Source organism: Bos indicus, chromosome 15, assembly GCF_029378745.1.
Source record: "Bos indicus isolate NIAB-ARS_2022 breed Sahiwal x Tharparkar chromosome 15, NIAB-ARS_B.indTharparkar_mat_pri_1.0, whole genome shotgun sequence".
Taxonomy (NCBI): Eukaryota; Metazoa; Chordata; class Mammalia; order Artiodactyla; family Bovidae; genus Bos; species Bos indicus.
In genome coordinates this window covers 25341478-25355589 of record NC_091774.1, presented here as the reverse complement: position 1 = coordinate 25355589, position 14112 = coordinate 25341478, and the positions used below count along the sequence as shown (strand labels likewise).

The 14112-nt window shown below is 41.3% G+C and overlaps 1 protein-coding gene across 1 annotated transcript; it reads right to left on the bottom strand.

Moving 5' to 3' along the window:
* Nucleotides 1-2574: 2574 nt before the first annotated feature.
* Nucleotides 2575-13341, bottom strand: REXO2 (RNA exonuclease 2). The gene is made up of 7 exons (XM_019975646.2): nucleotides 13137-13341; nucleotides 12019-12102; nucleotides 8303-8380; nucleotides 7581-7692; nucleotides 6150-6258; nucleotides 4911-4964; nucleotides 2575-3015 (listed from the first exon to the last, which is right to left on the bottom strand). Exons 1-7 carry the CDS (start codon nucleotides 13281-13283, stop codon nucleotides 2886-2888), a joined length of 714 nt encoding a protein of 237 aa, XP_019831205.2. The 5' UTR covers nucleotides 13284-13341; the 3' UTR covers nucleotides 2575-2885.
* Nucleotides 13342-14112: the final 771 nt, after the last annotated feature.

Below are 14112 nucleotides of genomic sequence, written 5' to 3'. Positions count from 1 at the left end.
ATACACAGCATCTGTCAACAGATACAAAGCATAATAGCTTTTGCTTCATCAATAGATACAAACGATAATAGCTTTTCCATCAGTCTGCTCCATAGAGCTTATCCTTGCAACAAGCAATTTTCCACTCTCCTTGCTACTTATTAATTTTTCAAGACAGGCATTTGAGTGTACCTAGCACTTTCATACACTATCACAAGGCGATCAATACGTCCAAATGTACTTAATGGCAAAATTGCACTTGACCACTGTAACTAGCTACTCATTTTTTTTAAGGCTTACACATGTAAGAACACCAGTTGTGTCACAGGAAACTATCAATTTCCCCCATGAACTTGTCAGCTGGTTTATTAATAAAGGGATACATTGTTTTTTAAATGAGAAAACACAGGGGTCTCAAGCTCCATTCTTGTCTCCTATAGCTAAGCTGCACCAGAAAAGGGGGTCTCTCTTGCCCACACATTCAGTACAACGGCCAGATGACCATGAGCACTCAAGGAATACTGACTGGAGACTATCTTCATCATACTGATTCATTCACCTCCCAAGTTTAATGCAGGGGAAGCATACCTGGATGATCCTAAGAATACAGCTTGTAGGATAATTATAGCACACACAGAAGAAATCCCAAATGAAGAGCCCCAGGAGCTCTGGGGTGGCGAGCTCTGCTAAACACACACACTGGTCATTTTTAAGGCTGGTTATATTTAAGATAATTTGCACTGCAGTTCATTTCACAGAAATTACTTCCTAGCTTCAGGAATCCCTTGTGAAATCAGTTACCAGCACTACAAATTTAAATTTCTTATATTTAAGCAGACTAATAAATAATGAACTAATCACTGAACCATCATGTCTTCATACAGACCTGCATCGAACCAGATTTGCTTATCTCACAGGCTGCCAATTATTTTACTAAAAATTAACACATGCTCCATTAGGAAATAACAGAGAATTCTGTTACAGAATTAAGATACAGAACAGAGGATTAAATTAGGAAGCTGGCCATTCATGTGACAGAAGATTTAAAATGAACAGTAGGAGTTACAGAGTCTCAAGAAAACTAAACGGTAGGGCTCAGTTAACCTGATGAATAAACAGGCCAGCTTGGTGGGAGAAACCCACGGCATTAAGAGTAGTATCTGCTTCCCCTGAATCTTCTCAAGCCTCGAGTTTTCGTATCTATTCTTGCATTAGAATATATAACATTCCTCACAGCCAAGTAAAGACACAGACCACCTTGTCCAATTTTGGTTAGAAGTGCTAGGCCAGGTCAAGGTCATCCTGTTAGTGAGGTCTATGCACACTCTTCAGTGTCACAGTCCTGGGCATTAAGTGAACACCGACTTAAGATAAAGCCCCAGCCACCATAGCTACGGATCAGAGCAGCCTTCCCAGAGATCCTGGCCTGAGTCAATCCATCACCATCACAATCAGCCATCAGGGCAAGGCACCGGCTGTGGACCAAGCACTGAGCTCAAAACCATGGGTAGTGTGTAGTTTAATCTCGACAATTCTTTGAGTTAGGTACTGTCGTCCTCACTTTAATGAGGCTTAGAAACGAAAACTCACTCAGGATGTTACAGAGCTTAGATATGAACCCAGAATTTGACTCAAGTGCCCAGTTCGTAACTACCACACAATCGTGTCTTCCCATCCACTGAAGGTGATACCTGTGCCACTCTGAGAAATGGAAAAAGCACTGGTCAGGAAAGTCAACAGATTTTAACGTTCCCATCTACTCACACTTGCAATGCTTGTCAACCCGAGCCTTCATTTCCTCATTTAGCAAAAGTTCCACTAAAGCCTCTCTCCACTCATAGGTTGTTGTATAAGGTAAAATAACTTAGTGAAATTATGAGATCATCAATTCCAATCTATAGTCCTGTAACTCTCTGTAACTCTCACATGAGGATCATACCTCTATGTTCATATAATGGTCATGTAATCGAGTTAGGATGAAATCTAAGATCACCACAAAAGCCTTCTAGTCCAATGTCCTCTAGGAGAGGGAGGGTAGCTGCGGGCCTTCCCAATTCTGACTCCTTCTTTCATGGGGCATCAGTCTGAAGGAGATTTGATGTACAGACAGATGACTCTAACGTGCCCTCTGACTGAGGACTCACCTTACTACTGAACTCTAAAACACACAAACTTAGGAGTTAAGATATTCAAACTGAAATCCCTCCTCAAATATTTTCTGACCGTTATACCTAGGGCAGCCACTTATTAACATTCTACCAACTTCGCACTGTGGCTTCCTTGCACACATTATCTATTCAGTAACCCTTGAACATAGTAAAAAGTAGCTATTCTAGAGCTCTGTTAGTTCGGTAACTATCACTAATCATGGGCCCAATTTGCTTCTCTGAATCTATCTCCAATTATTCTATTATTAACTTGTAAAGCAAGACAGAGTAAGTTCACTTCCTACTGAACAGAACTGAAACTTAGTTCACTCCAAATGGCACTATGAGAATGTAAGCATTAGGCACACCACCTGAAAAAGGAAAAAAAGAAAAACAAAACACATCCTTTTCCAATCCAACTACTAAAGAATTGATAGTACAAAAAGGATTGCATTTCAATAGAACTAGCTTTATTTATTTTTTTTTTTTTTAAACAAAAGAAATGTCTAAAAGCAAATACAGGTATGTACCAAGGGGTGGACGTGACCTGGTACTTAGAAAGGAGTTGCTGTGTCATAAATGAAAACAGCATGTTAGGAGAAAAATAATTTTCAGGTGCTGTCTGCTTGAAAAATCTGGAGATGCAAGTTAACTGAAGGAAGGTGATCGGCCAAGCAAACAGCGTGAGCCCAGGGGAAAAGAAAAAACCACCAGAAGCTGCTTCCAGAGAGCCGCGTGGTGGTGGCACGAGAACCGGCATCAACTCACAGTCTTCTCATTTTCCCCATTTTCTATAATTTTCCTCTTCTTCTCATCTGTTTTTTTCTTGAAGATGTTATTTCGGTAAAACTGAAGTTCTTTGATGCTTTCGCTAATGTCATCAAGTGCCCTACAAGCAAACACACCACACTGAGTTGAAATGTCCGAAAATCAGAGGAGATGATCACCATTCTTCAAAGGTATAACTTTTTATAAATAACTTAAGAACAGTGGGTACTACTGTAAATGCAACTATCTGATATCAACAAGGAGAGGAACGCTTCAGTAAAACAAATTTAAGTGCTTGTTTTTTTAAAAAACTGTTTGACTTCCAAAAAAAGGCATCTACAATTTAACAGATAAAGGTTTCCCAAACTGCTCCATAAAGCAGTGAGGTGTTCTGCCGGGGGCGGGGGGTAGTTCCAGGGTCAAATAATTTAGGGAAAACTAGATTAAACATTCCCTCTTTTGAAGTTTTTTTAAAGTATTTAATGTACTGGTGTGAATTTTTAATTCCCCAGAGGAGGTTGTATGGTAGATACGATATTTCTAAAACTTAAATTGACCACACTTGTGGGATTCCCAGCACGTGGCATATAGTTTGGGAGACAGTGAGCGATACTTAATGATGTCCTGCACAAAATACTTTCATGTACTCAAACGTAACTGGTGACTCAGCCATCATAATAAACATCCACAATCAGACAGCATCTAACCACAGAGGACCTCCCTCCTCTGTCAAGGCGATCTATACTATCATTAGGGGCTGCCTGCTTCATCTAACAGCCTTCTTTCTTCTCTAGCATGCTGTTTCTCCTGTGTTGCAGTCTGAGAAATCAGGTACTCAACATTATTACAACAGCGGGCAGGTAAATCAATTTGCTTTGAAGATGGGCTGAGGGCCGCTTCTTGAGATCAAACTGCACGGACTTTAGTGCAAGAGTTTTATGAGTTATTTTCCTGATTAGGGCAACAGTTTTGCTTTCTTTCCAGGTCTTAGGCATATGGAGGAGAGCTGAAGCTGTCAAAAATACAGCCTCTGGTTAAATCAAGGGACACTACATCTTAGCCACCATAATGAAATTTAAAAAAAGCTGAAAACCCCAAGTCCTTCTACAGCCCACTTTGTGGCAAATCCTGACCCACTTGATGTGAGGCTATTTACAGTCACTGGTTATGCCACGTGGTGTGAATATCTGTACATTTTACTGTAGCAACAGCCATGTGTTTGAAGATGAATGCTTCCCCAGACCTCGTTAGGGCTCTTACTCCCTTTCTAAAGCCTGAAAAATTCTGAAATCCAAAACACCTTGAGCCCCAACTGTTCCAGACCTGTATTATTGTGCTGTGGTCCATGAAAGCCCAATAAAAAACACCATCAGAATGCCAGGCTCTTTAAAGCAAGGACTTGGTCTTCCTGTTTGGCTAGATCCGTGCCTGGCACACAGTAGGGACTCAGTACACGGAGGAAACAAACGCTGCCCTTAGAAGCCAGCTGCTACATCTCCCATCACGTCTTATGTCCTTCCTGAAAGGCCACACCACCAACAAGTAAAAGAGGACTCTAGATACACAAGATCTTTAAATTCCCTGTGTACTTGGGCCTAAGGTTGCAGACACAATAAGAAAACAATCTGAGAAACTAAGAAGTGTCAAAATCAGGCTAACTGCCTTGTACAACTGTACACAAAGTGCTCAAATTTTAAATAGTTACAAGCCCATATGCTTGCTGGGAAGAAAATACTGCTCACTACTAGAAAAATTACACCATTTCACATACGTTCCAGACTAAGTTATCCACAAGTTTCAAAACAGAAATAGAGATGGTAAGACCATACATTATCTCACAACTGAATGTTAGAAAACTGACCAGAATTCCTGATAATCTTAGCAAAAGAAAGTTATCTTTATGTAGTTGTCCTTTACTTTACCCCCAAGGGATAAGTGACATTATTTCAAACAGTCAGGAATTTGGGGTTTATGTACATGTCAGATGACCAAGCACTTAAAAGGACCCAAACTTACCTGTGAGAAGCAGCCTTCTTTGGTGCAAATTCGTATTCTTCGGGATACCAGCGTCTATACACAGCAAAAACGGAACTCTCAAAGGAAACTGTCTCAAATGCACTGAATAATTACGTCCTTCAAGTAACGTAATAACACTGAAAAAGGCCTCTGGGTTCTGACTGTGGAGTTGCCACCTTGTCTGGGACTCCATCTCCCTCCTTCACCTCTCTTCATTCTATAGATTCTTTTCGGGCAAGATCATCACTATGTAAGATTCCCAAATCTGTGAACTCCAGCCTTGTCCTCTCCCTCGCTTCTGTCACGGGTATCCAGGACAACTCCACCTAAAATCCACCAGACATTTCCAACCCCACACACACAGGGTCACTCACCATCCTCAACACCTCCCTTCCCCCAACAGCCAAATCTCCTCCTCCTCTTATGACCCCCTTTGTCTTTGAACAGTTCCATCACCCACCAAGCTGCCCAAACTAGAAACACTTTATACTTCCTCCCTGTCTTCACACCCCCATTCAAGCACTCAAGGCCCTGCTACTGATCTTCTCCAACACGCTACATCCACACAGCTTCTGCCACCCACTGCCATTTCCCTAGCTCCCTCTCTCCAAGATGGTACAAGTCTTTCTCCCTCTTTTCTTGCCACGTTCTAATCAGAATTATCTCATCATATCACCCTTACCTTCCTGTACCCTGTATCTCTGAACCTCTGCCCATTCTCTGGAATGCTCTCTCCTCACCTTAAATACCTGGAAAACGCCCACTCTTCTTTAAATCTCAACTTGAAAGCCATTTTCTATGTGAAGTTTCCACTAACTCCCCACCTTCCTCACTCTTGCAGTTGGGTGCTCCTTCTCTCATGCCCGCAAAATTCTACACACACTTTTCCCTGACCGAAGTCATCACACAGTACACGTCCCAGGGGGATTTTTTTTTTTTTAACGTTATCTGTCAGTTCACTAGACTCTAAGCATTTAAGGGCTTTATGTCCCTAGCACATTGGCCAACATGCAACACAGGGATGGGTATTCAATAAATTTTATGGATTAATGAAATTTATATGGAAGATTTTTGATGTTCTTTCCCCAGGACTCACCAGTTCAAGCAAGAATAGGATGAGGAAGTTATACACCCAACTGGCCCCGTTAGTTCTACAGCTCTATTCAATTACTCTGCACAAATTCTAAAGTAAAACATGCTAAATGAGGCAACTGAATGGATCCTAAATACAGCCCTTACCTGCACAGCTCTTTAACAGTGCTCACATCAATTATTCTATAATGAAGATGTTTCATGAACTGGGGCATGTATTTGTCAAGAAACTTCTTATCTGCGTGAACTGAATTTCCTAGAAAGACACGAAGCATACGTTATCTGTGTATTTCTAGTGGTACACAAGAGGACGTAAAAATTCATAAACCGTATTTAATTGGAGATGATTTTTTTTTTATAAATTCAAACAATGTGTAAAAGCATCTCAAAACTTCTAAATTAGGTTTGAGTGTATCTGATTAGATTACAAGTGCAGATTTCAGCATATTTAGTCTCAGTTTAGCTCATAATAAATTTGTAAATGGCACTCTACAGACAAAAGGATGAATCTACCATTCCACATACTTAAAATAATGCTCAAATCTGTTACTTTTAAAGCTAATACCAGATGTGCAAATTTTCTCCCAGTATCATAAAATCCACACCACTAACACTAAAAATTTAACTGAATCATATAAGTAGATAAGCCTTTATTCACATTTCAGTTTTAATCATATCCACATTCATGTTTCCACACAGTAATTTATATTTTAAAAAAATACTAAATTTTTAATAAGAACTTTAAAATAGACTGCATTGGCTAGGGGGAAATTTTATACAATACATGCTCTAGTACTTAAGGTCAAAACTTTTTATGAATATTTCAGAAAAGTGTTAGTAACTATACCAGTTTACGTTTACAAATACAAATACACCACCACAGGACACTAACCTCCCTTTGACAATGACAGTTGTTTCAAAATACTAGCAGAACTGGCCTATTCCTTTAAAAAGTCAGTGTCACAAGGGGAAAAGACAGGTATACATTTTTGATTAAGAGACTAAAGAGGCAGAATAACCAAACGAAATGCATGAGTCTTGACTAAATCCTGGTTGAAAAACAGACATTTCAGCTATGGACTTGATATCAGACTATGTTACTGAATTATTTTTAATCACCTTAAATGTGACAAGGATCTTGTGGTTACTTAAATATAACAACGAGCTCTTGGTCCTTATTCTTAGGAAATGCTGGGTGAATTATTTAGGAATTAAGTGTCATGATGCTTGAAATTTACTCTCACATGTCCACAAAAATAAGACAGATAAATATGGCACAAGGTTAACAACTATATCCAACTTTCCTGTATATTTAAAATTTTCCCATAATAAAAATATGTGGGAAAATGTTATTGAGCTAATTTGGGTATCCCAGAGCTCATGTCAGGTTTCAGGGCATTTTCCCTGATATTCATGTATAAATTATACAAGGCAATTTGAGCACAAAAGTAAGAGGCATAATCCAAATCAGGGTAAGTAGAAGACATGACGATCTGGGTGGATCTTTCTGGAACCACAGTCTCTTGAACCGCTATAATGGAAGACTATCTACACGGCAGACACAGGACTGGATTTTACCTGCAAGTGGACAGAGCCCTGGAGGAGTCTGCTGTCGTACAAAGGAGAGAAATTCATACTCTGCCTGCTGCAGTGTCATCGTACTCTCCTTCACTGCTTTGGTTAGACCAGACTGCAAGAGAGAATCCCCAGCCCCACCAAGACACACGAAGTCAGTTTTCAAAGGCATCCAGATATGAAACTCCACTTCTAAAGAGGGCATATATAATCAGAGACGAATCATTTACAGAGCTCAAGTTCAAACTGAAACTGCCATCTTTGCAGTGATTTTTTTTTTTTTTTTTTTAAAGAATCCAAGTCAAATAAGTTATGTTCCTGATAGTGAACAGCATTTCCCCATGGTCAGAAAACATGGTGCTCAAGGTCCAAGGATACAACCTCTGGGAAGAAACAACCAGTAACAGGAGGGCAGCGTTCTCCTTTCTCTGAAAGTTGATGTCTAACCTTATCCCAAAGACTGACTTGAGCAACACTTGATAATCCGCAATGCACTCAAGACAGACTGAGTGCAGGAGAGGCAAAAAAGAGGACATTCAGGAGAAGATGGTCTCGAGAGATCCCAAAGATGAAGTGAACAAGCAAGCAATTTCCCAGGCTTGCCAAGCAATCTTTGTCTATCCCTTCTAAAAATACCATCCAACAAGGGTCTAGGACTCAGATGTGGGGGCAACAAGCTTGTTACTGATCCCCAAAGCGGCAATGCTACCATGTGGTAATGTTACCTTCCCATGATGCTCCTTGCACCAGTCTGACATGCTGTCCAGTAACTCATCTGGCTGTTTTATAATCAGGTTAGGACCCTGTGGATAGGAAAAGCTGTTAATCATCCAGAACCACTAGGGATACACTTGGTTTCTGAGTTCAAGCTGCTTTAAGAAGTAAACATATATACCAGAGAAAGGAAGAAAGATGAGGGCACTTTGCTAACTCTAAAAGTGGTCCTCATTCATTCCAGCATTGTTTACGACAGTAAAAAAAATGACGAACGCACATGTACACAACTGAAAACCGAAATGCCGATTAATGCCTGTTACGGAGAGTAAAGTAAATCAGAAAGAGAAAACGCAAATATTGTATATTAACACACACATGTGGGATCTAGAAAAACGGTAGTGATGAATCTATTTGCAGGGCAGGAATAGAGACACAGACATAGAGAACAGACTTCTGGACACAACAGGAGAAGGAGAGGGTGGGACAAATTGAGAGTAGCAGCAGTGAAAAATACCCGTTACCATATGTAAAGCAGATAGCTAGTGGGCACTTGCTGCTTGACACAGGGAGCTCAATCTGGTGCTCTGTGACAGCCTACAGGGGTGGGATGGGGCAGGGCGTGGGAGGGAGGTTCAAGAGGGAGGGGACACATCTATACTTAGGGCTGATTAACACTGTCCTATGGCAGAAACCAACACAACATTGTAAAGCAATTATCCTCCAATTAAAAAAATTTTTTTTTTTAATAAAGGACATAGATACCTATCAAGGGTTGGCAAACTATAGCCTCAGCTTCTGGCACTTTTAATTGCCAGCAAGCTAACAACAATTTTTACATTTTTAAAGGGGGTTGTAAAACACAAACACGTGACAGAGAGGTATGTGGTATCTAAGCCTAAAATATTTAATACTTGGTCTTTTTTAGAGAAGGCTTTGCCAACCACTGACTATAAACAGTTCCTATCTTGCCAAGTAAAAAACAAAAAGCAAATTGCAGAACAGTATACATATGCTTAGGAGTTCACTTACACTTGTTTAAAAGAAATGCACACATTTGTATATGCATACAAAATACTAAAATACTACAAAAGTACAAAAACGTTGGGGAGTAAGATCAGGCAAGAGAATAGCTGTTGAAAAAACCAACAGCTCACAATACATATGTTTTGCATAAAGCTACACTGTTTAATTTTAACAGTATTTTCACATTTGACAGTTGAAAAAGTAATTGGTGGCATCTGAAAGATTACAAAAAAGAAAACCTGACCCTGAAATTCTCAGCTCCAGTTAACTGAACAATCACCTGAGAGTCAAGAGTTCCAGCAGACACACAAGCTCAACTTGTGGCATTAAAGCAAGTCACCTCCTAGTCTCTCCTTCTGGGAGATGGAGATAACAGACCACCCCTCCCCTTTCCCTGACAGGGATGTTACCAGGATAAAAGAAATTACAGATATGAATATTTGAACTGAGGGGGGGGAGGGGGGAAGGCTCTAAATCCAACGTATTATCACTACAGAGGTGGTCAAAGTAGTTTGCAGTTACTGAGAGGAATGGCAAGACTTTGACTAAAATAGGCCTGACAGCTACAAGGAGTTTTAGCCAAACAAGAAAACGGGCAATGGCAATCTCCATGAAGAAGCAAAAATATGTGCTCTGATAACTTTTTTTTTTTTTGAAGTGTAGTGGATTCCCAGTGTTGGCGTTAATTTCTGCTGTGTAGAAGAGTGATTCAGTTATACATATGTCCTTTCCCATTCTGGTTTATCTCAGGACATTGAATATAGTTCCCTGTGCTATTCAGTAGGACCTTTTTTATTGGTTGTCTTTTTATTTTTTAATTTTTTTTTGGCTGTGCTACACAACATGTGGGATCTTAGTTCCCTGACCAGGGATCGAACCCACAGCCCCACCACCCCAGCCTGCACTGGAAGCAGGAAGTCCTAACCACTGGACCACCAGGGAAGTCCCCAGGACCTTGTTTTGGCAACACTTTTTTTTTTTTTTTTTAACAAAACCAAAAACCTCATATCACAAAACACAATTCTAAAAAAACTATGATGGAAAAAGCCAATGTCTATCAACTTAAGACTATATAACTTAACTCTAGATCACAGTATGGCACACTAAGCTACCTACAGAAAAATTTCTGGGGTGGGATGTCTGTTCTTCTAACATAAAACATCTTCCCCAGACTTGTATACAAAAATAAAACATTTTCCAAAGAACTGACACTTCAGTGCCAACAGGCCCGTAGCAATTTTTTTTTTTCTTTTTTTTTTTTTTAAACATCCTTATCCTCATCCGACTGGGTCTATTTACAAATGCCACACTCATCTGCAGCTGTGAGACTACAGACCCAAATTTCCTCCAGGGTACATATCAAGTAACTGGTCCATTAAACTGTCAGTATTTCACATTATATCAACAGTCTGAGGGGAAAACTCTTCTCCAGCCAAGGGTAAGTAAGGTTGGTGAATAAAGACACTTCTCTTCACTATTCACCTCTAGAAAATTCCAAGTGACAGGAAAAAACAACCAAACCGAAAACTCAAGGTTTATATAAAGTTGCCATGTTGGGAGGGGTAGGGGTGGCTGTCTATTTAAGAAAAAAAAAAAGAGGTAGTTGCTGCTACAAGAAATACAAAGTAGCATGATTCTCCCTCAGCTGATACACCAGGAGGAACTTCACAATGTCTGCCTGGCAATCCACAGAAGTAACAATTTATCTAAAATGGCTCCTCCTCCCTTACCCCACCAAGAAAATAAGTGGAAGTCTTAAGGTTTGATCTGTGAAATGTATCCAGTGCCAGTAACACATCAATCAGACGCTGCAGAAACTAACAAACCTGTGTTAGTTAAACCTGTGCTCCTACTCTGGAGTTCCTCACTGCCTCTAATACAGCTGATAGTATGACAGGATTATTTAGGGCCTTCACCCTCTACCAATCAGATGCTGTCATATACTTATTAAATGCTTTGTGAGTGGCTGAAAGGCAACCTGCAACAGGTGTGTTTTATTTGTTTTGCTTAATGTTTCAGTTAAAAGCAGCATGTTAAAACCTCAATCATGCCCCTTGTGTCAACAGGAGAGTTCATGGCTCTGTATCAACAGAAATTCTAAAATCTTAATAATGATCTAGATGAATCACATGCCCTGGCTGAAACGGTAGATACTGGATATATGAAGTCTAGCTAAAGCTAAGGTTATGATACAAAGAAGTCAACTTTGGCATGAGTCACCAATCCTGGCGTGACTGTAGTCGGCTGTCTTATTGGTTGGGAGCCCTTTACTCAGACTGCCTGGTTAAACTCTTGGCTTGTCCAATAACTAGCCAGATGGCCTTGGGCAAATTACCCAACAACTCTGTACCAACACTTCTCTCTCCATAAAATGAGTATAACAGTACTTACCTTATAGTTGCTGTAACAATTAAGAGTGAATACATGTAAAGCATTTTTGTGCCTGGCACATACTAAGCTCTTAATAAATGATCGAATTTATAGTTCCAAATTTTTGCCATAACTCTTGAAAAATACTAGGCTCTGAGATGGATTACTTTGGTTCTAGTACCAAGCCCACCATGACCCACAACATTATTTTGGACCTTAATCTATATCAGTTTTATTTTTTAAATAAAGAGATGAGGGGGGTGGGGAGAGACAATTTTTAGATTTCCAAAACACTGTAGACAGTATGGCCATATTACAAGGCATCACCTACTTCAGCCAAAATGTTGAGATCAGAGTCAGTTATCAGACAGGCCATCTCAATAATCTGGTCCTTCTCAATGTCCAATCCTGTCATCTGCAAAAAAAAAAAAAAAAAAATATATATATATATATATATATATATATACACACACACACACACACATATAGCAAAATATATATATACACACACAAAACCATCTTTACAGCCTACTGCACCCAAGTTTATTTAATAGGACATCCCTCAAGCATATTTAACTTAAATTCCACAGCCAAGATAGAAGAGACAATACTGCTCCTTAGGCAAGTCCTCAAGGCACTCAATACGGGCTATTTATTCAACAACCATTTACCAAGGGCGGGCTACATGTCAGGCGTCCAGTCCTACTCTGGGGTAGATGCAAAGTTAGCAAAATTGAGTGCTGACAGCATTCAATTTTGGAAGAGTTAGACAACTAACTTCACTGCATCTCTGCAGAGTTTACAAAGTTTTCATATTAATTACAGCACTTGATCTTCATCACAATTCAATGTTATTATCCCCGTTTCAAATACGAGAGAAGTGAGGCTCAAGGGAGAGGAGAATCTTTGGCTGAGTATGGAAAACCTAAAGGGATCAGAACTGGGTTGCAGTCCCAGCTTCGACCCTCACTAACTGCACGACCTTGAACGAGCTGAATCCTCTCTCTCTCTCTGGGCCTCAGTTTTCTCCTTTATGGAGTATGGGGTAAGGCTGAGTCATCTCCGGAATCCCATCTGGCTCTAACCACCTAGGGTCCCGTAAGGCTGGGGAAGTGGGGTCTAGCAGAACTGCTGTGCCCACCCCCTACCCCAGGGACCCGAAGCCCACCACCGCGTTAGGGAGGTCCACATCTGGGTGGAACTGGGGGTTAAGGGAAGCCATATGGATGACACCTCCCTTTGGAAAAGAAACCCCACAGTCCCGCACAGTCTTCAACACCCGCAGGACTCCGGTCCCTCGACCTGCCCCGCGCCGCCCGCAGCCGGGAGGCGCTTACCTGCCACACCTGAGATCCAGACACCGCTGCTCTCCCCGGACACGCTCGGCTACTCGGTCCCACCCAAGAAAACTCACTCGTCTCCCCTGTCCCCCTGAGCGACCTGACTCACCTCCAGGTCCACCCAGACCATCCGCTGAGCCATGCTCTCCCCCGCCGCCATGGCTGCGCCACCTTCGCGGACACCCCGAGCCCTGAACTGCCCGCGAGTCCCACCCACACCTCGCAACAGCCTGGAGCCCAGGGAGCCGCCTAGCATCACCCGGCACGAGCCGCCACGGCCCCAGCCTCTCAGCCGGCGCTGGCGCAGGCGCGATAGTCGCTAAACGTCGCAAACCCGCGGGGAGGCGCAGGAGTGAAAACTACAAGTCCCAGCAGCCAGTGCACCGACTCTACCTGAGCAGTCCGGCTTAGCTGCCGCATGAGCTGTTGGGACTTAGAGTCTTGCCAGCTGTTGCGCCCGATTGCCCCGCCCCCGCCACGTGTTTTCGGATATTACTGGACGCGCATGTTTTTCAGAACTAAGTTTATTCTCTTCCAAGAGTTATTTCCTGAATTTGGATGAGTTGCAAATCGCCTAGCTGAGAAAGAGCTCTCTTACTTTAACTCGAAAAATACCTGGTTACCTATTTATTTCAAATGTATCCTTCTTTTTTTGCTGTTTACCGCCCCCCCTTATTTTTTTACTTACCTGTCACTCCACACACAAGCGACAGCAGAGCGGACAGCATATGCTTTTTAAGCCGGAAGACCATCTCCACCTTTAGAAATCCTTAAATGAGATCTTATCGGAGTGATTACTTAGCCCGCTTTAGGTGCTGAATAAAATCCCTTTCCTTCATTGGCAAAGAGTTACTTCTTATTCCTTACGGAGGGACTTGCCGCCGTGGTCTGTTTCAGTTCACCTGTTAGGTGTCAGTGGTAATGACTTCCTACTCCACCCTTACAAGTTCTCATAGTTAAATAGTCTGCTTGTATAACGAATCTATGCAACAAATTAAATTAAAATGAACTAAAAACAGCTTTGCCCGCTCTGCAGTCTGCTTTGGTTTTGATGAAAGTTTTTAATCTCCACTAACAGCTATAGT